This window comes from Eublepharis macularius, chromosome 10 (assembly GCF_028583425.1).
Source record: "Eublepharis macularius isolate TG4126 chromosome 10, MPM_Emac_v1.0, whole genome shotgun sequence".
Taxonomy (NCBI): Eukaryota; Metazoa; Chordata; class Lepidosauria; order Squamata; family Eublepharidae; genus Eublepharis; species Eublepharis macularius.
This window is the reverse complement of record NC_072799.1, coordinates 5,659,027-5,684,482: the sequence shown is the minus strand read 5'-3', so window position 1 is coordinate 5,684,482 and position 25,456 is coordinate 5,659,027. Positions and strand designations below refer to the sequence as shown.

The 25,456-nt window shown below is 45.8% G+C and overlaps 1 protein-coding gene across 1 annotated transcript; it reads right to left on the bottom strand.

Moving 5' to 3' along the window:
• Positions 1 to 6,551: 6,551 nt before the first annotated feature.
• Positions 6,552 to 20,438, bottom strand: LOC129337140 (5-hydroxytryptamine receptor 7-like). Its single transcript, XM_054990655.1, has 2 exons — positions 19,930 to 20,438; positions 6,552 to 7,323 (listed from the first exon to the last, which is right to left on the bottom strand). The coding sequence occupies exons 1-2, from the start codon at positions 20,436 to 20,438 to the stop codon at positions 6,552 to 6,554; spliced, it is 1,281 nt and encodes a 426-aa protein (XP_054846630.1).
• Between the last annotated feature and the right edge of the window lie 5,018 nt (positions 20,439 to 25,456).

Below are 25,456 nucleotides of genomic sequence, written 5' to 3'. Positions count from 1 at the left end.
TTGTGTGTTCACACCCAGTCAGCCTCCACTGTCTCATGCTTAAAGGATATGGTCCCGAGCTCCAGCGCAGGGCCATGGCCAAGTCAACTAGCAACCTTTTCACAAGCTCGGCTTAATTGCTTTGTCACTTGGGCCTGTTTTTATTGTTCCACCGAAGGAAACCACAGACTGTTCCTTTCACAGAGCAGATGGAAGGCAGAAGAACATTACCAGCTTCCCTGGACAGGGTGATTTGCATAGTGACAAAAAAAGTCCTTTTATGCAAGCATTACGGTGCCATGTTAATCTTTAGCATGCACAGCAGAGAGAACAATTTGTAGAGAAGGGAGGGGGGGAAACACTCTAATATTTTCTCCCTTGCAGATATACAAGATTTAAAAGGGGGGGTGTGGGGGGGGGAAGGAGAAAGAAGGCATCTGCAGTGGATTAAACGGAAAATTTATATGTATTATGTACCAAACAGACAAAAGACAAATTGTCAACATGCTCAACAATCTCTTCCCTCTCACAGTGCTGGGTGTACAGGAAAGGATTCTGCCAAAGGCTTGACATAGTATTTTAGCTCTCCACCCCCCACCCCTCAAACCCTATGGGAATCTTGCAAAATTGCTTGAGAAAACACGTGAGTCTGAGTTCTGTATCCCATGGTATCACAGCCCTAGGCTAGAGGTGCAAATTTGAGTCTTGTAGCACTTTAAAGACCAACACAATTTCCAGGGTATAAGCTTTTGAGAGCCAAAACTCCCTTCCTCAGATACAAGTACAAACAAATCCAGAGGAGTTAGCCATGTTCGTCTGTAGTTGCAAACAGTAAAGAGTCCAGTAGCACCTTTAACCCACTTTATTGTAATATAAGCTTTCGAGAACCACAGCTCTCTTCGTCAGATGCATCTGACGAAGAGAGCTGTGGTTCTCGAAAGCTTATGCTACAATAAAAATTGGTTTGTTTGTTTGACTTGACTTAAGGTTGGTTAGTCTTAAAGGTGCTACTGGACTCTTTAATAAGTACAAACAGAGGGCCCTAAGCCCTTATATCCCAATCAGAAGGCTGGAGAGATGTTGCAGAGAAGGGAGTTGGCAACCCATCTCAACCAAACTAGAGGACTTGGCAGCCTGAATCCAACCCAGCAGTACGCTGAATATTCCTAAGGAGAAAAGAGCAAGTATTCCTCCTTTGAAGGCAAGAGCTCTGCAAAGAATAGGACTTCAGTCCACAATGATTCCTTTGTTTGTCTTTGTTTGCTATTGAAGTTTTATGTAGCCTCATAAAACCAGAGAAGGTGGAAACTGGAGTCACCGTCTCTACTTCCTTTCCATATGTCACTGCAGGAAATAGTTCCTCGTTATATTAGTAGCTGGTTGTGACGCAGAGATGCTATGGGGAAGACTGAGAGCTTGGAGAACAGATGCGTTACATGCGGAAGGTCCCAAGTTCAACCCTCAACACCAAGAAAAAAGAAAAAAACTATCCTTCCAATATGCCAACAAAATAAGTACCCTCAGCCAGTTTGGTGTCGTGGTTAAGAGTGGCAGGACTCTAATCTGGAGAGCCAGGTTTGATTCCCCACTGCTCCACTTGAAAGCCAGCTGGGTGACCTTGGGTCAGTCACTTAAGAGCGGCAGGACTCTAATCTGGAGAGCCAGGTTTGATTCCCCATTCCTCCACTTGAAGCCAGCTGGGTGACCTTGGGGCAGTCACTTAAGAGCGGCAGGACTCTAATCTGGAGAGCCAGGTTTGATTCCCCACTCCTCCGCTTGAAGCCAGCTGGGTGACCTTGGGTCAGTCACTTAAGAGCGGCAGGACTCTAATCTGGAGAGCCAGGTTTGATTCCCCACTCCTCCGCTTGAAGCCAGCTGGGTGACCGTGGGTCAAGTACCCAGATGAGCTCTCTCATCTAGGATTGCCAGCTCCAGGTTAGGAAATTCCTGGAGAGTTGGGGGATGGAGCCTGGAAAGGGCAAATTTTGGGTAGGGGAGGGACCTTATTAGGGCACAATGTCATAGAGACCATCCTTCAAAGCAGCCATTTTCTCCAGGGGAACTGGTCTCTACGGCCTGGATATCAGTTGTCATTCTGGGAGATCTCCAGCTACCACCTGGAGGCTGGCAACCCTACTCTCAATACTACCCACTTTATGGGGTGATTGCTGTGGGGATGATAAACTGCTCTGAGTGTGGCATTAAGTTGTCCTGAAGGGCAGTGTATAAATAGAATGCCATTGTTATTATTAAATTAACATTAACATTCAATTTATATACTACTCTTCAGGACAACTTAATGCCCAGTCAGAGCAGTTTACAAAGTATGTCATTATTATCCCCACAACAAACACCCTGTGAGGTGGGTGGGGTTGAGAGAACTCTGAGAGAGCTGTGACTGAGCCAAGGTCACCCAGCTGGCTTCAAATGGAGGAGTGGGGAATCAAACCCGGTTCTCCAGATTAGAGTCCCGCCGCTCTTAACCACTACACCAAACTGGCTCTCTAAGGGAGACACAGTGAAAGTGGAGAAGAATAAAATAAGTCCAACTGACACCCACAAAGTAAAAATTAAGAATGTAATAAAAGTTGTGTAAACAGGAAAAAAATCATATTACATCCAGTACCTCGTAAGTCATGCAATATGAAAAAAACATGTCCGTACATGACTGAGCTCTCACAAAAGAGCTCAGACCTTGAATTTCATGAGAAGTGAATTCTATACTCACAGTCATGTGTTTTCTGGCAGTCTCATTATAAGAGGTTTTCAATACAACGGTTGGTAATAAGGAGACAGAAAAACAGAGAGGAATGCTGTATTATTCATAAGGCCAACTAGGTTGAAGCCTAAGGGCTCACTAGGGGACTAGGGGCCCGTAATTTTTTTTTTTTTTTTTGCGCTGAGGCACTGTTACCTACACCCTAGTGCTCCACTAGTTAAAGGCTCTTTGTACTCTGTGAATAGAATTCTTCAGGAGACCCTCAAAATGGATACAGGGCTACGTACTACGATCTAGCACCTCCCGTACCAAGCTCAGGCTGTCAGCTGTGGTGGGGTGAAAGACTGAAGTGCCGGAGGGGCCCTGAAATACCTGAAAGCCTAGGGGCCCAACCATGGGTTAATATGGCTCTGATCATCGTATATCAAAACAACTGGCTAGCAAATGTCATTCTAGTCCTTATTGTTCCAGTCCTCCTAGGTATCTTCTTATTATAATAATAACAACTGTGCTTATATACCGCTGCTCTAGACAAATTCGTGCCCCACCCAAAGCAGTGGACAAGGTCAGTCTTTTGATGCCAGTGCTCCTATATTATTTGATGCATGTTTTCATTTTGTATGAATATTGGATATGTGATTTTTTGGGTGCACTTTTTATTACTATCATAATTTTTTATTTTGTAGAGGTCATTTGGATGTATTCCATTTTTCTCCACTTCCAACTGTGTCTTCCTTCATACCTGTGTACTTTTATTGACAATTCTCAACACCTCCAGTTAAAAGACCTCAAGTACCCAGGTTTTCAAAGACTGTGGGTAAACTGGTGCTTAGATAGTGGACTACACAGAGCTGGGGAGCACCATTCATCTAACTCCATAAAAGGCAGCTTTATTATGGTCACTTACAGAGAGATTTTAAAAAGTTTATTCTTTCTATGTTTTTATTTCTGCACCTCCACAGTATCTATTAGGCAGGATAGACTTGATTCAGACTGTAATGGCAATTTCTACCAATTCCCTTTTCCTCCTGCAGATACCCTTCATACCCTTTCCTTAGGGTCTTCTCTCCCCCAAGAGAAACATTTTGTAGAGGTCAGTGGGTTGCAGTGGGAAGAGAGAGGCAGGAAAGTTCCAGTCTGCGATTGGGAAACTGAGTCACTCAAAACCCAATGAAAGCACAGGAGAAGACAGACAGATAAACTACCGAAAGGTTACAGAATTCCAGAGGCACTGAACAGTGGCTTGAGAGCTGTAGTATAGCATTAGAGAAATTCTAAGAAAACGTAATCAGAGAAGCAAAGTGTGAGATGTTTTTGCTTGGAATGTTCCAGCCGTGTCCGAAAGTGTGCCCGTGGCGTCCCAGTTCAAGCCAGCACGTGTTTTGGAAACCAGTTTACAAGGGAAATTCTTAACTATGATTCCCATTACAATGGGACGTGGAATAGAACAGTTGAATGGGTCTTGTTTATAACCTCAAAGTTCCCCGGGGGAAGGCATGGAATAAAAATCACCAGAACACGAAACTGTGAATTAGTAGTATGTTGTCTTTAATTTGAATGCTTTTTATTACAGTGGAGTAACTTCCCCTTAACCCTTAAAACAGCAATTCTTTGTTTTAGAGTTTATTCTAATGGGTTGTGGGAAACATTTGGTGCTGTAGGTACTAAGTTTTTGTGCCACTGGGCATATGCGTTTAATGAAGTGTCATGGATACTTAACAATCACCGGATGAGGGGGGGGGAATGACCCCCAAAAGAAAATTAAGTTAAACTTCTTCTTTTGTCCCTTCTCCCAATTCTTTTTGAAAAGCATCCTTGTGTGCCTGTCTGTTTGTGTGTGTGCTTGCAGATCGGAATGTGTGTACGCATCGCATGGGGAGAAAAATAGCTTGTAATAAACTCTGTTTTTCACATCTTTAAAAGCACAGAGAACAGAAGCCTTACATAAAACCCAAATGATTTTTAAAAACCCTTTTACTGATAGGATCCTTATGTGCTCCAATTGGCCCTTTATAATACCTCCAAATGCCAGGTCACATTAATCAAACTTTTTTTTTGAACTGGTTTGTGGGGTGGGGATCTGCTCCATTTGAGGCTCAGCGAAGACTTTTAAATAATGGTTCGGGGTCTGTTCTACAGAGGCAAAGGTTGGGTTGGTCATTGATTCGGACTTCCTTTGGCTCTCTGCTTGCAATCCAACTGTCTCCTATTGTCCTCTTGAAATCTTCCTTGGTCTGTTCTGGCTGCTGCTAGGCACATTGGCCCAGATAATTCCATCAGGACTAGAAATGGGCACGAATGGAAAAAAAACCCTGAACCCTGTTTGTCATTCGGTGCCATCCATGAACAACGAACAACGAACATGGATGAACATGGACTGTTCCCGGACATGTTCGTTGGTCGTGAGGGCCAGAACCACACCACCCCAAAAACTCCTCCACTTAGCCCCCCTCCCATCAAACCCACTTACCTGGCCCTTTAAAGATCTCTTTAAACTATCAGCTGGCAGGCGGCAGGGGGGATTCCCCCCTGCCGCCTGCCAGCTGATAGTTTAAAGGGCCCTTTCCAAGGAGCAGGGCCCTTTCCAAGGAGCAGGGCCCTTGGATGTTTAAAGGGCCCTGCGCCTTGGAAAGGGCCCTTTAAACATCCCACAAACTGACCTTCCCAATGTCCAATACCCACCAAATTTGCAGGGGACATAGTCCTCACTGTTTCAGAGAGATTGCACCCCAGGAAAGGCATGATCCATGGGTCTCCCCTTGGCTGTCATTTTCTCTTCACAGTGGCAAAAATGGGACTCTCTGCTGGAAGTACTTTGAAGGGTTAAAGCCAGAAGGAGTTCAGACAGAGTTCAGTCCCTCCCTCCCTCCAGGTGCCAGACTGTCTGGCTTGCAGAATAGCAGCCGAAGGCAACGAATGAGGCTTGCAACGTCCACCTGTTCGTTTAGGATGGGGCCTCACAAACAGCTTGTTCAAGAACAGCAGATTAGGCTGTTCGTTGTTTTTTTCTGTTCATAATGCTGTTTGTGCCCATGTCTAATCAGGGCTAGAAACTTGCTTTTGTTTATAAACAGAATTCGTGGGATGCTGAATTTGGCATTCAAAACACTACACTCACTGTACTTGACACAGTCAAAGAACGCACAGAGCTCCGCACAGAAGCTGTGAACGCTGAGGTTCAAACCACAAATTCATCAGGTGGCCTCACTCCACTATAGGAATAATAATACTGACTGAACAGGATTACTGTTTCTAGGTATGTGGGATGCTTTATGTACTCAAAAGCACTGAAAATGATTACTCTAGTTATCACAATAGTGCAATTCAGATCTTGCACTGATGCATCCATGAAATATGCTATTTCCTTACTAGATCACTTCCTTGCCTCTTGGATACTGAAAGCTGGCTGAGGATACACATCCACTTTCCCCAGTTATTGCTTTGCTTCCTTTCCTTCCTGGCTAAGAACCAGAGTAGACATTACCAGGGAACCACCATCCGTGTGTCTGTTATAGGAGAGCAAATTATATAGTTACTTTCCTGGTGTTCACCTATGGCGAATCTAAGCAATCTGCTGGTAATCATGCAGAAAAGTTCTTGCAAATCACAAGAGAGTTGGTTCTCATTTTTCTCCCTATCTGCATCATAAATAAATAACATAATCAGAACAATAAATACTTTTGTGGGCTGGTAACCGTCCCTGATATTAAAAGGAAACTTAGGGAGATTATCTCTAGATTGAGAACCCCGTCCCAGTCTATGTTTTTAGGGAAGCAATAAGAGGCTGCCTCCAGGAGCGAGTGCACAGCAACGTCAGCATCTTTGAAAGGAAGAGTCAGAACGGTCTGATGTCTTAAAGTATGCACTCATGCTTCTCTGTGGCTTTCAAGGCCTCGTGCATGCTTGCAGCAGACAGCCTCCTGTTGATGTTGCGGTAGTTGCACCTCAGCAGGCTCCAGAAAGTAGTCCTCAGGTCTCGGTTGAAGAGTGCGTAGATCAAGGGGTTGATAAGAGAGTTGGTGTAGCCCAGCCAAAGGAGGGTCCTCTCCAGCCTCAGCGGCATACAGCTGCACTGACTGCCACAGATGAAAGGTCTGGCGGTGGACATCAAGAAGAAGGGAAGCCAACAAAAGGTAAAGGCCCCGACAATGATGCCTAGAGTCCTGGCTGCTTTCTGCTCCTTCTTGAAGATGGAAATGTTCTTGCGGTCGTGGCGGAGAAGTTTGGACAAGGTAGCACACTCCTCCACCGCCTTGTCCCGCTTGGCGCTGTGCTGGCCCCGGACGCCCACCTCGATGCAGTAAGCCCCGTCTTGGTCATGCTGCCTGGGGAGGTCCATGAACCGATGCTTCTCAGCACTCGCTTTGGCCGCCTTGTAGATCCTGTTGTACATCACTAGCATGACCGTCATAGGGATGTAGAAGGCGACGCCGGTGGAATAGACGGTGTAACCAAAGTCCTGGCTGATGAGGCAGACCCTCTCCACGGTGATGTTCTTAGCCCAGCCAAACAGAGGAGGGAGAGTGATGGAGGCAGACAGAAGCCAGACAATGAAAACCATCTTGGCCATTAGCTTCCCATCTTGTCTTACGGGGTACGTCAAAGGCCGGGTAATTCCCAGGTACCTGGAAAACAAGTATCAGGAGTGGTTAAGCTGACTTGGTTTAATTTTTCCCGTTTACAGTATTAGGTGACATTATTTCAGCATTGGTGCAAAAATGGCACCCTTGGTCAGCAACTAGTTCTTTTGGAGGCCCCAATTAGGAGAACAACAACAACAATAATAACAACCAGGGTTTTTTTCTGGGAAAAGAGGTGGTGGAACTCAGTGGGTTGCCCTCACTGAAAATGGTTTCATGGCCAGTGGCCCCACCCCAGCGGGGCCACCAGCCATGAAAACATTTTTAAGAAGTGCTGGAACTCCATTCCACCACGTTCCCGCTGGAAAAAAGCCCTAATAACAACAACAACAACATTCGATTTATATACTGCCCTTCAGGACAACCTAATGCCCACTCAGAGGGGTTTACAAAGTATGCCATTATTATCCCCACAACAACACACCCTGTGAGGTGGGTGGGGCTGAGAGAGCTCCAGAGAGCTGTGACTAGCCCAAGGTCACCCAGCTGGCTTCAAGCGGAGGAGAGGGGAATCAAACCCGGTTCTCCAGATTAGAGTCCTGCCGTTCTTAAGTGACTGACCCAAGGTCACCCAGCTGGCTTCAAGCGGAGGAGTGGGGAATCAAACTCAGCTCTCCAGATTAAAGTCCTACACTCTTAACCACTACACCAAACTGGCTGATGCTTGCCCTAAACCTCTGGGCTTTCAATATAAGACAAGTGGCGATGTGGTAGGTCAGCATTTCATGCGCCAGCCTGCAAAGCCCTCTGACAGCATGTTCTGTTCCTAAGTCATGACTTCTCCGCAGTGTGTTTGCCTCTAGTGTTGCAAATGGGGGAGGGGGAGGTAGCATCTTTCAAGGGCCTGGATTTGGCCTAGGGGCTTCCAGCTGCTGACCTTCCCTTAAGTACACCATCGACAGCTTGCACATTGACCTTGTGACACCTTCCTGCTCATGAATATGCAATCTGTACTCTGTACAGTTATTTTTTTAAAAAACGAAGGCTGTCATGCCCTAAACATTTCAGCTTTCAAGACAGAGCCAAGAGGCCATGCAGACCAGTGGTTAGAGTATTAGTTATATAACCGAAAAAGTCATGTAGGCAAATGCAATGTAGACTGAAAAGGACTTTGGAAATGAGAAGTTCCACTTTACGCTATTTATTTCTTCGGTGTTTCTGGCAGAATCTCTATTTAGCTAGGGGATTCAGTTCAAAATATAACACCTCCACCAAAAAAATGGAAGCTGCACATTTGCCAAGCGTGAAAAACACTTGAAAACAGAGATGTTGTTTCTATTTTTACCAGTAATGTTCTTAATTTATGTGGGAAATTTGCTGGAAAACGGTGGGCACAATCTACCAACAGTCAGTCGTGACTTCCATCCAAAGCTACTGAATGAGGTTCAGTAGATACAAGCATCGACGGCAGCGATGGGTCGTGACCAGTTATGGTGGGCTTGTGCCCACAAAAGAAATTCATTCTCTGAGTGCCAAACTACAAGTGATGCCTGACACTAGTTGGACACTGGTCAGCTTCCCTCAAGTTTTGATCGGAAATGTAGGCAGCTTGGTGGAATGTCGGACAAGTGACAGTTGAAAAGTCCATTGGACAGCAGTCGGAGAGCCAAGCTGCGAGACCAGGACGCCTACATTTCCCATCAAAACTTGAGGGAAGCTGACAAGTGTCCAACCTGTGTCAGGCGTCACTTGCAGCTTGGCTCTGAGTAGCACGAAGTTACATACTGCTGGTTGACTAGAATATGACCAACTTCTGCTTTCTTTGGAAAAATGGATTTGCAATTTTAGAAATGCAGCTGAACACAGCCTCACTATGCAAGGCCCTATGGCTGCAATTTGGATCGGGGACCTCCAACCTGACTCACGTCACATGTCTCGTGCAATGCCCTCTAAGGATGCCAACTCCAAGTTGGGAAATTCCTGGAAATTTAGGGGTGGAGTCTGGGGAAGGAAGGGTTTGGGGAGGGAAGGGACCTCAGTGGGGTAAAATGCCATAGAGCCCACCCTCCAAAGCAGCCATTTTCTCCAGGGGAACTGATCTCTTGTCGGCTCGAGATCAGTTATAATTCCAGGAGGCCCCACCTAGGAGGTTGGCAGACCTCCCTACCTCTTCCATGGTTCTTGATCACCTCCTGCAGGTCTTGGTGCCATGCCAGTTATCACTTCTACACAGGGCTTTTTTTCAGCAGGAATGCGGTGGAACAGAGTTCCGGCAACTCTTAAAAATGGTCACATGGCCGGTGGCCCTGCCCCCTGATCTCCAGACAGAGGGGAGTTTAGATTGCCCTCCACCGAGCGGCACGGAGGGCAATCTAAACTCCCCTCTGTCTGGAGATCAGGGGGCGGGGCCACCAGCCATGTGACCATTTTTGCCGAAGGCAATTTAAACTTTAAAAAAAACTCCCCCCTTGTTCCAGCTGACCCAAAGTGACGTCATTGTGCGGTCTTGAGTTCCACCACTGAGTTCCACCACCTCTTTTCCCAGAAAAAAGCCCTTCTTCTACACTTCTATGCTAAGTTGTCATAACACATAATGAACAATAATAATTTGTGATGGGAAAGAGAGAGGGAAAGAAGCGAAACTTCATTCCTTCCTTCTGCCTTTCCATCCCCCTTCTTGGCTCATCTAATGTGTCCTGGTTCAAACCCTGCCATTTCTAGCAGAAGGATGACGCGGAGGAATACTCAAGGAAGGGCTGCATTCCAACAGTAGAACACATTGCTTGGCTTGCCAAAGGTCTCAGGTTCAATCCTTGGCATTTCCAGTTCAGCTGAACAATCTAAAGCAGCAGGTGTTTGGAAAGACGCTTCTCTGCCGGAGACCCTGGAGAGACGCTGCCAGGCAGAGAGCAAAAAATATCCAGGGCTAGATGGTTCAAAGGTTTAACTCGGCATACGGTAGCTTCATATGTTCATAGGAGCTGTTGCCCATCAAAGTAGACTGCACTGGGCCAAGGTCCAAGGATGGGGAAAACAGATACCAAGGCCCAGGGGAACCCTGCTTGGGTTGCGAGTTAATTACCACAATATCATCTGTTTATTTCAGAAATGAAATAGAAAATTTTCTTTCCTGACTCATGAGATTGGATAGGATCCTGGGGAAAGGGGGCACGTCACAACGGAATCGAAGCTCTACCTTTTTCCCAGTGCTAGCATGTGTCCTACTTGGAATTAGGGTCGCCAGCACGTGGATGGCAACAGGCAAGAGACACTCGGGGGTACAGCCAGCAATATAATGCCCTTCACAGGTGACGTGCTGACATCATTTCCTGTGTACCTGGAAGTGACGTCAGTGCTTCCCTGAGAACACTCTAGCATTTGTGCAAAACTCTATGGTTTAACCTGACAGTGAGTTGAGACACTGCCCATGCCCTCGCCCCATTTCCCCACCATTTTTCTCTCACGGCCCAGATGATCTGTGACAGAAGCTCCCACTGGTGGCAGAGGATCCCTCGTCACCAGCGGGAACACAGCAAGCCATCTTGGAGCCCCTGAAAGATCCACACACGCCCCCCCCCTTCTTCCATTCTTCTGCTCTTGGTGGTTCTTCAAGCCACCTCAAGCTGTTTAGCAATTTTTCGGGAGCATCCATCAATGCTGCCGTCTGGCAGGCCGACACTGTGACAAACGGTTCAGCAACTGGAAGGTGACAAGCTCCCAATAGATGTGTCCTCCTCCGGGCCATAAGTTGCCCACCTCTGGTCTAAGAAGTCCATTGACATAACTACTTGCATGTAATATTAGGGGCTCATTTGGTAACCATAAAGTATTTTTAAGTAAAGCATAAAACATTTCATGCTTCTTAAGCGCCTCGGACCAGAAATGCTTTAGAGCTGCAGCCGCTCTGCTGCCAGCACGTACCTCCCCTCCATCTCCTCCCAGGACTTTCTATCACTCTGCATGTACAAAAGGCTGTGTTCCCAGACTCATTAGATCACAAACTGAATTCTGTTTGGGGGATAAGGCAGGGCTCTAGCCACTAGGTAAAGTTGTCAGATTTCTAAAGCGGGTCTCAAAGGAATGCACAGAAAATCCATGATTTCCATATAATATACACAAACCTTCTATTCCCTGCTTATCATTCCCAAACACTTTATGGGTATTTTCGTATCCATGATTGGTTTACAACGGAAATGAATAAGAAAATCAGATCAGCGATTTCCAAGCTCAGATGCTTTTAACTGTTTATAGCAATTAAGTATGTAATAACTTCCTTTTGCCCCTTATTTTTCCCTTTTAATAAGCGTCCTGTTGTGTGCACAGCCAGACTAGCTAAAAGGATTTTTTAAAAAATGTAGTGGATAATTGTGATCTTCAAAAGTCTGCCCTGAGCCATTGCATGGACAGAACTGGGCAGGTCAGGTAGGTGAAATTTGGAGCATAATTTTGGTGGGGTGTGCTAACCACCACTGATTTTTTTAAAACCAGAAATGCTCCTATTATAAAAATAAGCTCTCGTCCTTGGAGTGGAAAGACAGAATCTAAAATTAAAATCCTTGGTTACTGAGAATATTTTGGTGGGTCAAAGCATTGATTCGGGTTGGACACTGCACCCACCAACCTGGTTACAAGTCTGGGAGTGTGTGGGGTTAGAGAAACATATAGAAAGTTAAATAGTAAAGAGTCCGGTAGCACTTTTAAGACTAACCAACTTTATTGTAGCATAAGCTTTCGAGAACCACAGCTCTCTTCATCAGATGCAACTTTATTGTAGCATAAGCTTTCGAGAACCACCGCTCTCTTCATCAGATGCAACTTTATTTAGCATAAGCTTTCGAGAACCACCGCTCTCTTCATCAGATGCAACTTTATTGTAGCATAAGCTTTCGAGAACCACCGCTCTCTTCATCAGATGCAACTTTATTTAGCATAAGCTTTCGAGAACCACCGCTCTCTTCATCAGATGCAACCTGACGGTTGCATCTGATGAAGAGAGCGGTGGTTCTCGAAAGCTTATGCTACAATAAAGTTGGTTAATCTTAAAAGTGCTACTGGAGTCTTTACTATTTTGCATGTACAGACTAACATGGCTAACATCTACGGATCTATAGAGTAGGAAAGGAAGAAGGGAAAAACTTTGCCCCTTTCTAAAACTTGGGGACATGATTGTCAGACAATTCGGGACTGATCCATGCTCCTTCACGTAATTAATGTAGACATTTGAAGTAAATGGCTTTTGCATTGTAGACATAGTTTTAAAACACAATACTAAAGCTGACAGCTTAAATATACAAAAGGCCAATGTATTGTTTACCACTCCACACCACAGACTTTAAGGCACCTCTTAACAGTGCTTCCAGAAATTAAAATGCTTTCTGGAATTGACTTTGAATTCCACACGGCTGCCCTCAAGTTCATAAACAAGACCGTAGCCCTGTTCATACAGATTTGAGTCCAGAGAGACCAGAGGTGGAGTTTGTTAGGGAAAAAAATACTGAGCTAAGATAAAAATGAGTATCAGGATTTAACCATGAAATAGCATTTGAATGCCTCCCCTCAAGTATTTTAAACTGGGCTCTCAGACGGCTGGTGGTTTTTAAACTATGCAATGCAGAGAAATAACAAGTGTCAACATTTCCAGTTTTTTCCAAAGGACCCCCACCTGCTGCTTCAAACCGAAGCCTGGCTCTTTGTCAAAGTATTTTGCTTTGCTTACTGGGAACTGTTCTCAGTTTTGCAGATTTTAATCTCAGCCTGCTTGAATATTTTAATTGATAGGGGAAGAACCACCTAGCGTTTTGCCAGAGAAGACGGGGAAATCTCTGTCTGGAGTAGACAGTCTCCGACATCCTTTCTTCCTGTCACAATCAATGAATGCCAAAGAGAAAGAGCAGTGGGGACTGGTGAAGGGAACGGGGATGGAGCATTTCTTTTTCTTTGTGTTGGAAGGAGGTGGGGTGGAACGCACGAGAAACCAGGAAGGGGGATTCAGTCGCTGTTTTTGCGACAGAACAAAAAAAGAAAAAGAAAAAGTGAACCAGATTCATCAAGCTGGACAAGCTGGACCTTAGAGCTGAACTACATGAAACAAATTACAAAATGCCACCCCAGTCCCACTGTACAGCCCCCAGAGTTTTCCCCATAGGGAATAATGGAGATTAGAGGTGGCTGGGGGCACCTTCTTTGGGGGCCCCAAAATGGCCCTTATGAAGTCCAATCTTCATTAAACTGGGGGGGGGGGTCATTGGAGGACAGTTAGGAGTAGGTACCCGGCAAATTTGGTAAAATTGAGTCCAAAAATGGCTCCTCCAGGCCCCTGGAAAGCCCCGGATCACATTTCCCATTGGAAACAATGGCCAAATGTTACCGAATTTGCTCTGTACAGCCAAGGAAGACTTGAGCATGCTCAAAGAGAAGGCGCATCATGGGATACCATCCCTCGTCTCCCCCCACGCTGACCAAAATCGGCACTTTGCACCGGCAACTCACTGATTATATGACCATGGACCCTCGCAAATGCAGCTACACGAAGTTACAGGACACGTGCTCAGCTGGGGGAAAAGTCAACACGGGCGCATCGGAGCATACATACTTCGAAACACTAGCACAAACTTGTGTAAGTCATCTTGTGCTGTTTGGCCCTTAGAGACAACGTTTTCTGTATGTGGAGATGTAATAGGATGGGTCTGTGGCTCAGTGGTCGAGCATAGGCTTTGTGTACAGAAGTCCAATCTCCAGCATCTCCAGTGAAAAAGACCAGGCAGGAAGTGATGAGAAAGACTGCCGTCCGAGACCCTGAAGAGCCATTGCCAGGCTGGGTAGACAAGACTGAGCTTGACAGACCAAGAGACTGACTTGGCGTAAGGCAAGCTCTTGTGTATTTTGGAGCAGTGCCAAAGCTCAGCGGCAGATGGTTAGCTTTGCATGTGGAAAGCCCCAGGTCCAGTCCACAGTATCTCCTACTAAAAGAATCAGGCAGGACAAGTTTTGTGTATCTGTTAATCCCATGTGTATGAAGACTGGTGATTAAATGCATCCCCTCTTTGTCTGGGTCACCAAAGTGCTGCAATCGGTTCTCTGCCTTTCATGCCTCATCGTCTGGTGGTGATGGAGAGTGCCATCAAGTCATAGCTGACATATGGCAACCGATGATGGGGCTTGGCAATATACTAACAGAGGGGGTTAGTCGTTGCCTGCCTCTGCAACCCTGGTCTTCTTGGGAAGTCTCCCATCCAATTACTAACCAAGGATGATTCTGCACACGTTGGATAATGCACTTTCAATGCATTTTATCAATTGTTTGAGGTGGATTTTTTGTTCCGCACACGAAAAAAATCCATTCCAAATTATCTATAAAGAGGATTGGAAGTTCATTATCCAACGTGTGCGGAATCACTCGAAGGCTGACCCTGCTTAGTTTCCAAGATCTGAAGGTAGGAGACTAAGAATCTCTCTACACAAGATGCCTGGGTGCATGTTTGTCAAGTGTCAGAAAACACAATGGTAGCAGGGAAGGGTAGTTTAAAAAGACAGAGCAGGCGGAGATCACACCTCAGAGGGTTTGTTAAATTCATCTTCGCCTCCGGAATGCTCTGTCAATTTCACCTCTCCAGTCTAAAACTGTGTGGGATGGCAACCAGAGGGCAATGAGGAATGGAAAAGGGCTGGAGCTGCCTTCCAGAGCCGGGCTTGGACCTGGAGAGGTTATAATAGGCTGAAGTTTCCCTTCTGGCATTTCACAGCCCCTTCACACAGCTCCAGTGTATAGCAAAGCCTTTGCCCTACCATTGGTTCTGTCTTTTTAAACTACCCTTCCCGGCTACCATTGCATCTCCTGACATGTGTTCTTCATGTGTCAGATGTCTCATGTAGAAAGACTCTGGTTTTGCATTGCCTCTCTCTGCAACCTTGGTATTTCTTGGAGGTCTCCCATCCAATTACTAACCAAGGCCGACCCTACTTAGCTTCTGAAATCTGACAAGATCAGGCTTGCCTGAGCTATCCAGGTCAGCTCCCCTCCATCATCTACAAGTGGAGAAAAGAACCCCTGAACTGCTGTGAATGCCCACCAGGTCTGGATTTGAGTGCAAGTCAAGAGGTCCAAATCTGACCCTGACATTAAACCTTTTACAGTGTTCATTACGTGGGATTTTATTCAACTGGCTTTGGGGTATTTCTGAAGCTCGCCACAGGGGAGCGTGTTTATAGGAAAGGAGAACCATAGAAGCCATCCAGGGAAGAGTTACCACGATGACATTTCCCCATAAAAACCTGCCAGGATCAACCCCACACTTAGTAATTAAAATCTCCGAGAAATGATGGTTGGTTTTGTTCCATAAAAGGTACTTCCCACAGTAAACACGTATTGAGCACAGCAGGCATCAATTTCTTTTCAGCTTCCAAAGCAGAAATATGTCAAGTTATGATCCCAACGACAGAGCTATACAGTGCTGCCGTTAGGTGATTTTAGGCTCTGAATGTAATGGTTTTATGCTCCCTCTCCCTTTAAGTAGTTAGGTAGACTTCAAATACGAAGCTACAGTACAGTTGCCAACTCTAAGTTGGGAAATTCCAGGAAATTGGGTTGGTGGGGCCTGGGGAGGGCAGGGTTTAGGGAGGAGTGTGTCCTCATTGGAGCATAACACCCTCGAACCCACCCTCCAAAGCTGCCATTTTTGCCAGGGGAACTGGTCTGCTGGAGATCAGCTGCAGTTCTATGAGAATGCCAGACCCCACCTGGCAACTGGCAACCCTAACTGCTTTTCAAGCCCCCCCCCGCCCCTGCCCCCGCCACCCCATGCTAAGCCTATGAAGTGGGGCTTTGGACTTTCACCTTGAAGTCCAGCCTTGATGGTACCACTGGAACTATAAATCCAAGTTAAACCCAGTGAAGCCAGCTAGGTTTCTAACTCTCATCCTACACGGAGAGCTAAACTACAAGAGACAAATTACACGAGGACGCTCACGTGAAGGAAGTCGCAATGTTAGCCAGTTTTAAGAGATTGGAAGGCTGTGTCAATTTCCCCTCTCTACAGAGCTGGCAAAGATCACTCCTCAGAGGTTTTGTTTATTTCCTCTTCGCTTCCTAGAAGGGCAGGTGAAACTGATAGAGCCTTTAGGAGGCAAAGAGGAAATTAGCAAACCCTCTGAGGAGCTGTCTTTGCCAGCTTTGCAGAGAGGGGAAATTGACAAAGCCTTCCGATCTCTTTTAAAACTCTGCTTCCCGGCTAACATTGTGACTCCCTTCAGGTGCACGTCCTCATTTAATTCGTCTCTTGTAGTTTAGCTCTGAGCCTCTAGCTATGGGTATGTCCCTCCTTAGAGCGATGGTTACATACTAGAGGGGACTTCCAAGAACTTCTCAAACCCTATAGCCAACTGTCTTGGTTAACACCTTTCTTTTTAATTTTTATTTATTTGATTTATTTGATTTCTAGCCCACTCTCCCCGCAAGCGGGCTCAGAGCGGGTTAACGAAAGGATATAAAATACATTTAAAACCAAAGTAAAACCACATCATCATCGCAATTCATATAATACAATAAAACATGGTTCTTGAAATAGCGGCCCATACCATACCCTGCCAATGAAACACTGGGGGGAAGGGAAGAGGGAAGAAGAATCTTTATATGGGGGGTCAAAATGACTATATGCCTGCCCCCCCTGCTGACAGGAGACCAGTAGGTGATACACAGAAGTGAGACGTATGATGACAGCTCAACACCACCAGAATTAAAACTCTTCATTCCCACTGAGCGCAATTGGTTGGGGAGAGCGGACTATAAATCTAAGTAAATAAATAAATAAATAAATAAATTGTGTTGCTCTTAAAATGGCTCTTGATATAAACCTCAAAGCTTCCTATTAATATTTGTATTTCCTTAATCACATTGGCAGTACCACTGGAACAGCCCTCTTACAACCGGGTTGCCATATTGGGTTTCCTGAATACACTGTGTGGTAAATAGAATATGTGAACAATAACCCACAACAGAAGGGTCTACAGACCAGCAATTTACAATTAATTAATTATACAGTATCGCTGTTATAGCATAAAAGTGCCAAGTGCTTTTATATTTTGCAGTTCACATGCCACAAAAATGCACAAACCAAATAGCATGAACTCCCCCAAAGTTCGCAATCCCAAGACAGTCTCTTAATTGAAGGAATTGAATTTTCTTCTCTTATCTGCAGTGGTCCCTGACGAACAGCGTTCCGGTGACCAACTCCCAACCGGGAGAATCGGCAGTTGGGACGCAGAGCTTGCAGGGGAGGAAAGCAGCCACCACGCACTCAACAGGGCGCAAGCTGAACTCCTGTTTCGTAGTTTCTTTTTCAAGAGCGCAGGACGTCAGTGGTTGTGCAGTTCCGAAGTTTTACACTCTCTCCTCTATCTCCAAATGGAAGCCAGATACCAGGTGGGGATTGCGAACTTTGGGGGAGTGCATGCGATTTGGTTTGTGCATTTTTGTGGCATGTGAACTGCAAAATATAAAAGCACTTGGCACTTTAATGCTATAACAGCGACACTGTATAATTAATCAATTGTAAATTGCCAGTCTGTAGACCCTTCTGTTGTGGGTTATTGTTCACATATTGGGTTTCCTTACAAGGGCGATTCAAGATGGCTGCCTACTGGGCCGCATCCAATTTGTGTATTAGCTATAATCATTTGGAAGATTGAAAAGGTAACTTTTTGGTCAGGGCTTGATTTTATCTACCGAAAATGCGCTCTGTTTAAACATGGATTTTCTTACACATATCGCACATCTCAACATAAGAAATGGTGCAAAATTGCCTGAAACAGGGTTGCCAATAGCCTGGAGAAAAATATCCTGTCCCTTTAAGAGAAGCTTCATGGGTGATATTATTTACTTCCACAACATGAAAAACTTCAGCAGCCGATTTCCACACATTAAGCTTTTGTTAATTGATCAGGGCATCGACCTGGATAGCCCAGGCAAACCAGGGCTAATTCTGCACACGTTGGATAATGCACTTCCAATCCTCTTTATAGATCATTTGGAATGGATTTTTTTCGTGTGCGGAACAAAAAATCCACCTCAAACGATTGATAAAGTGCATTGAAAGTGCATTATCCAACATGTGCGGAATCAGCCACGATCTCATCAGATCTTGACTGCTATGCAAAGTTAACTCTGGTTAGTTGTTGGATCGGAGACCTTGAAAGAAGACAAGGGCTGTTACACAGAGGCAGGCAATGACTTTAATGGACCAATAAGCTAACTTAGCAGGTGACAGGTTCAAGTGTTCATGGGAGCAGAAGCTATGCCTTCCAAGGACATATCAAGGTAGCCGGCGTTAGGAACCAGCACACCTGAGCATCTGTATACATCCCTGCAGAAGGTCCACCACTAGTCTTTCTTCTTTCACTCACTGCCACCACCCTGACACATTCTTTCTACCTCTGGCCTGAGGAACAAACAATTCAGGGGCAAAGGAATAAAGAGAAGGTGCAAACAGCCCTTTAAAGCCTTTATCTACAGTTTTCATAAAGTACGTTATGTAGCAAGTACAGCAGTATATACCTTGAGCTGAATAGCCCAGACTCATCAGATCTTGGAAGCTATGCAGTGTTGGCTTTGGATGGTGTAGTGGTTTATTATTATCATTATTATTACTAGCAAAAAAGCCCATTGTGGGGGGGGGAATACAATGGGCTCTAGAAAACTGATTTAGCAGGGCCCTGCTGCGGGGCTTTGGGAGGGTGGCATCACCATGCCGGGCCTTTCCGTCACCTCCATGGCCCGCATCAGATGGCTCTGGAGGCTGGGAGCGCTGCCGGGGGCGGCAAGCCCCTGGTGCACTCCTGCTCCCTGCAAATGTCCGATTTGGCCCTGATTGGGGTGGAATTGGGTGGCTGGACCGGTGGGGAGTGCTGCTGGGGGAGGGGAGGCAGGCAACCCCACACGCTCCTATGCTGGCCTCCTCAGCAAGCCCTGTTACTGAGGACTCACCTCTTATCCCTGCTAGGGGTGCGCAAGCATGCCTGCTCTCTGGGATACGGTGAGTAATTGGAAACACGGTTTCCCTTTTATAGGTATATATATATATATATATATATATATATATATATATATATATATATATATATATATATATGTTGTTGTTGTTGTTGTTGTTGTTGTTGTTGTTGTTGTTAAAGAAGATCAGGGTGACTATGCAGAGGAAGGCAATGACAAACTACCTCTGTTAGTCCCTTGCATTGAAAATTCCAGCAGGGGTTGCCCTAAGTCAGCTATGACTTGACAGCACTTCCCACCAACAAAGGGACGGGCCACATTCCCCCTCCAGGCTGCTAGCAACCCTAGCGAAACCATATTGCACAAGAACTATCTGGCTGGTGCCCATTTCTAGGGGCAGCATAATATTTTCTTTGCAGAATTCCGATATTCTCAGAGGAGTCCCAGCCCATTCACTAGGTGGCCTTAGATGATTGATTGCCTAGGGTGCCAGTAGACAGGGGCACCAGAGGCACCAAAAATGGCCAACCTGTGCTACCCACAGCCCCTGTACCGTTGCCCAGATGCGCCCAGCCTAGCCAGTAACTCGGAGCTGCTGAGAATCCCATGCATTCTGATTTTCTGAGAACCCCATGCGTCCATCAAGAGGCACACAAGCACCTCCTTACCTGTCCACACTGATGACACAGAGCGTCATAATGGACGCGGTGCAGCACATGACATCCATGGCAATGAACACGTTGCAGAAGACTTCTCCAAAGAGCCATTCCCCTCCCACCAGGTCCGTGATGATCACAAAGGGCATGACTGCAAAAGCCACCGACAGATCGGCAGCAGCCAAGGAGACCACCAGGTAGTTGGAGGGCTGGCGGAGTTTCTTGACTATGCAGACGGAAATGATGACCAAGCTGTTGCCGGCGATGGTCAACAAGGTGATGACCGAGAGGACAGTCCCGATAACGACTTTCTCAGTGTCCCCGTACAGCAAGATATCCTCGCCGCAGTCTGTCGAGTTGGTGACATTGGAAGGTGGCCAGTCTGGGTCAGTTGGTTTCGAAGGTCCCTCAGTCATGAATGGAGCCGGGATGGATTTGCAGGTGGGATACCCCCGCTGTACGTCCTCCACAACAAGAAGGTGCTGCTCCAGAAACTGATTGGGGCCGATCCTTATTAACATGCTTTAAACTGACTGTCGTGAGGAGAAGAGGTGGGAGCCAGTCGTCTTTCTTGGGGTCTGCTGCATGAAGAAGAGAAAACAGCAGTGAGATGCAAGCCATGGGAGACCAGGATTTTGTGCACAGAATAAATTCTCTGCCTCTGTTCCCCTTTCGTCCTCTCTCATGTTCACACTCTTACGCATACAACCTATCTACCTCCCTTTTCTATTTCCCAGCCCCGTCTCTCCTTGGCTTTGCACACGGAGCATTTGGGACGCTTCTGAACAGATGGAATCTTCATAAACATTCCATAACAGTTCTGCAGCTAGGCTCAGGGGTTCTTCTTGCGAACAAATGAAGACTGACAGCTGATATGGAGGGATAAACTGGGCCAAGCTACTATTCTTCTCTACATCTACAAGACCTGTCTTTAATTTGGTTATTAAATTCATGTCCTCACAATCATTGTACAGGCTGCAAAACATTATCAAAAGCTTTGAACTCACAAATAGAAGTCCTACAAAGCCCAGGTTTGATGTAACACAGGATATCACCAAACAGGGACCAGAAAAACATTGGTAGTCTCATATGAAATTAGAACAGCTTTCAAGAGCCACAGGTTTCTTCATCATGCATCTGATGAAGAGAGCTGTGGTTCCTGAAAGCTTATGCTATAATAAAGTTGGTTAGTCTTAAGGGTGCTACTGGACTCTTTTACTAGCATGAAATTAGAAAGTTGTGGTCTACTCTGTGTCAGGTGTTTAATATTCTCAGTCAGGCACTCGGACGTGGCTAGAGGAGCCAATGATGTGTAGTGGTTAGAGTGTCCACTTAAGACCTGGATTCAAATTCCAACTCAGCCATGAAGCAATCTAGGGCAATCTAGGGCCAGTCACTCGGCCTCAGCCTGTCCTACTTGACAGAATTATTATGAGGCTCAAGAGGAAGGGGGGACAGCCAAGTGTGCTGTCCTGAATTCTTTGGTGGGATAAGAAGGTGCTAGATGGCTAGAAGCAAAGAATGCCAGATGAGTTGAATTTGGGAGTGCCTTCCTGGCATGATGATGATGATGATGATGATGATGATGATGATGATGATGATGATGATGATGATATTAGATTCACATACAGGTCTTCAGGACAACTTAACACCCACTCAGAGCGGTTTACAAGACAATCACCCTGTGAGGTGTGTGGGTCTGAGAGAGCTCTGAGAGAGCTGAGATTGCCCCAAGGTCACCCAGCTGGCTTCAAGTGGAGAAGTAGGGAATCAAACCTGGTTCTCCAGATTAGAGTCCTGCCGGTCTACTATACCAACTGGCGCTTTCAATGATTTACAAAGTATGTTATTATTATCTGCACAACAGACACCCTGTCAGGTGGGAGGGGCTGAGAGAGCTCTGAGAGAGCTGTGACTGACCCAAGGTCACCCAGATGGCTACAAGCGGAGGAGTGCGGAATCAAACCTAGTTCTCCAGATCAGAGTCCTGCCGCTCTTAACCACTACCCCAAGCTGACTCTTTCAATGGTTTACAAAGTATGTTATTATTATCCCCTCAACAGACACCCTGTGAGGTGGGAGGGGCTGAAAGAGCTCTGAGAGAGCCAGGACTGACCCAGCTGGCTTCAAGCGGAGGAGTGCGGAATCAAACCTGGTTCTCCAGATTTGTGTCCTGCCACCATTAGTGTCCTGCTGCCGACTAGATACACATGCAGAAAGCCAAAGCCACAAAACAGCTTGGGCAGATGAATCCCAGTTACACCGAGTCAGATGAAGGGCTCAGTGTTGTTCCAACTAGCAGAGGCACAGAAAGGCTGTTCCTCAGACTGGTTAGCAGAGATCCTGGAAGGGGAGATGCCAGTCAATGAATTCAGGACCTGCTGCACCCAAATCACTGGTACTACTACTAAACCAGATTCCTTCCTTAATTCTGGGATCTCCCAGCTCCCAGACGTGGGATGATTTAGTTCCGCTCAGTTGGTTGTCTGGCATGAAATACTCGGAGCCACCTTTTCAGACTGGTAGCCCTGATGATCCCTGGTGTGCCCTGCAGGGCTTCGGGTTCAGGGCCCCAGATGTCCACACAGTCCAAGTATCTCGAGACCAACTGGGTGTTAGGCAGCGAGCCTGGATCTGGTTACCCAAGCCACCATGTCACCACTGCGAAGCTATGGGAAGTGGTGTGCTTGCAGGAGAGAAAGTACAAGACAACCTCACAAGAAGCTTATACTGAACCAGAACATTGGTCCATCCAGGTCAGACTTGTCTATTCAGAGAGGTCTTTGACACACTACCTCCTACCTAATCCATTTAACTGGAGGTGCCGGGAATTGAACCTGGAACCCTCTGAATGCCAAGCAAATGCTTTAGCACTGAGCCACGGCCCCTCCTCAGTGCTTTTCTCCACCGACAACTTCTTGCATCCCTCCCTAATTGCTTTTTCCCATTCAGTGTGGTTAAAAAGGGGCTGGGGGGGCAGGAATGAAGAAGGAATAAGGCCCGCTGCCTCTCCCCTGCAGACCTCTCTCTCTCTCTCTCTCTCTCTCTCTCTCTCTCTCTCACACACACACACACACACACACACACATACACCACTTTGCAGATGAAAACCCAACTAGCTCCAGACCTCAAGTTTTCTATGTGTGTTATATGCCATCAAGTCACCTCCCACCTATGGCGACCCTATGAATGAAAGACCTCCAAAAGGTCCGATTATTAACAGCCTTGCTCAAATCCTGCAGAATGGAGGACGTGGCTTCTTTGACTGAGTCTTTTCCTGTTGCCTTCCACTTTTCCTAGCGTTATTGACTTTTCCAGAGGCTCTTGTCTTCTCGTGATGTGACCAAAGTACGACAGCCTCAATTTACTCGCTTTAGCTTCTAGGGAGAATTCAGAAATGATGAGATCTAGTATCCACTGATTTGTCTTTTTGGCTGTCCATGCTATCCGCAAAACCCAAGTTTTCTACCCAGCGCAATTCATAGACCGCCTTCTCCAAACAGAGGTGTCTTGTTTCGGAGCAACCTGGTCAGATCTAGCACTTGCATCCCGTTCTTTCACAATTCTCCTGCTCCCCTGAGTAGATACACTCAGGGCTTTTTTTCAGGGGGAACATGGGGGAACGGAGTTCCGGCACCTCTTGAAAATTCTCGGCAATAGTGCTTGAAAATAATATGATTTCAAAGAATCCCGTATGTTTCTTCCTCATTTCCCTCTTGAGTGTTCCGCCACCTCTTTTCCCAGAATATAACCCCTGGATACACTTATGTGGACAGTTAAATGTTCACAACACTAACTCAAAGCTAACACAAGGGAGATCCATAGGAAGTCAGTGACTAGATTATCTATTGAATTTAAAAAAAAGTTAAATAGCAATCATATCAAAGTAAGGGGACTTATATTGCTGTTTCCCCACACGGAGGGATGTAAGAGCAACTTAAATTGGGAAAGCAATGTGAAAAGGGTGAATTATGCCATACCACAACCTCAATCTGATTTCCTCCAACAGTTATTAACATTTAAAAAAATGCAAAAAAATCCATTCGTAGGTTTCCCATTATTCAGTTTATATATTCATAGGCGAACTGTTTCTGGTCTGGGACTCGCACACATCCACGCGAACTCTCAATTATTCTCTGCTTTTTATAATCTCAATCTCTGTGCAGATATAGGGAGTCCCCTGCCCCCTCTCCTTTGTGGCATCAGATAACTGGTACAATTGATCTAGTGTGGTGAAATTTTCTGAATGATGCTCTGTCTCTGTCTCTGTCTCTGTCTCTGTCTCTGTCTCTCAGCTGCACCTACCTCACAGGGTTGTGAGGATAAAATAGATGAGAGGAGAACCATATATGCAGCCCTGCAGTCCTTGGAGGAAGGGGGGAATAAAAACCTAGCAAATAAATAACTAACAGTCTCTAATGTACAGAATATTATCTTTTCTCAAAGCAGCCCAAGATCCTTCCAAGATGCTTTAACATGCACAGTGAAGATAAGCAAAAGGATTGTTCTACTGCTACATTCCCTGAGATATATCATAGCAAATGATGGATTCAAATAAGCAAGACATGAAAAATCCAGATAACTGAGTCACAATCGTGAGGCTATTATGCAAATAAATGAATCAATTGCGCCCATTTCCTTTTCTGTTGCTGTTTACCCCGTAAGCTCCTTGAGGGCAGAGTCCCTCAGGTTTCCCCCCATGCCACGCCACCACCCACTGATAATATTCTATATGTTGTAAATAAGATTTCTTGCATTTAGCAAAAATGCACAAAGGAATCTGGTAGACGAATGTCTACCTGTGAGAAACAGCGCTTGGAGAATATCCCGTTAGATGCAGCTGTCCGAGGTAGGATTCTATTCAGCAGTTTGCAAGACCAACGTGGGTATCTTTTGTCTGATGGAAGAGCCAACTCTTTCTTTTCACAAGCACCCGGACAACTTGCTGTTTTGCCAAGGCGTTCATAGCATGCATGGAAAGTATTCATGCAATCTGAAAACGGGAACTCTGACTCGTGAAAGCTTATACCCTGAAAATCTTGTTCGTCACTGGACTCAAATCTAGCCATGCCATTGCAACCCACCAAACCAACTCAGTCAGTCACAGAATGGTTGCATATTCACAACCATCTTTTGAGCGTCTTTTGTTAGTCTTTCCCTTCTACTGGACCCATCGGGCCCTGCTCGTTCGGAGAAAATGACTTAAAAGATTATTTGTTTGTTTGTTGCCCGCCTTTCACATTGAGACCCAAGGTGCCAGTTAATACAATATCAACAGCTAAGACATTCACTGAGCAAAATACAATATGAGCCACAGAAAGGACATTCAGTGAACAGATACAATTGGGTACGGCAGCAGGAAATTAGAAAACAAGCACAAAGCCGAAACGCAGAGATGAAACCTTTATAGTGTAACTGCTTTGACTCTCAAAAGCTCATCCCCTGGAAAGCTAGTTGGTCTCTCCGGTGCTAATGGACCTGGATCTCGCTCTTCTAATTAACATGACATCTTTAGCAACATCAAATGACCCAGTAGGAG

What these genes read in the sequence shown, in the direction of transcription:
- LOC129337140 (XM_054990655.1), bottom strand. Translation starts at nt 20,438, where the DNA reads ATGTTAATAAGGATCGGCCCCAATCAGTTTCTGGAGCAGCACCTTCTT. An exon ending in TGTGTCATCAGTGTGGACAG is followed by an intron (nt 7,324 to 19,929) that starts GTAAGGAGGTGC and finishes CTTGTTTTCCAG; the next exon opens with GTACCTGGGAATTACCCGGC.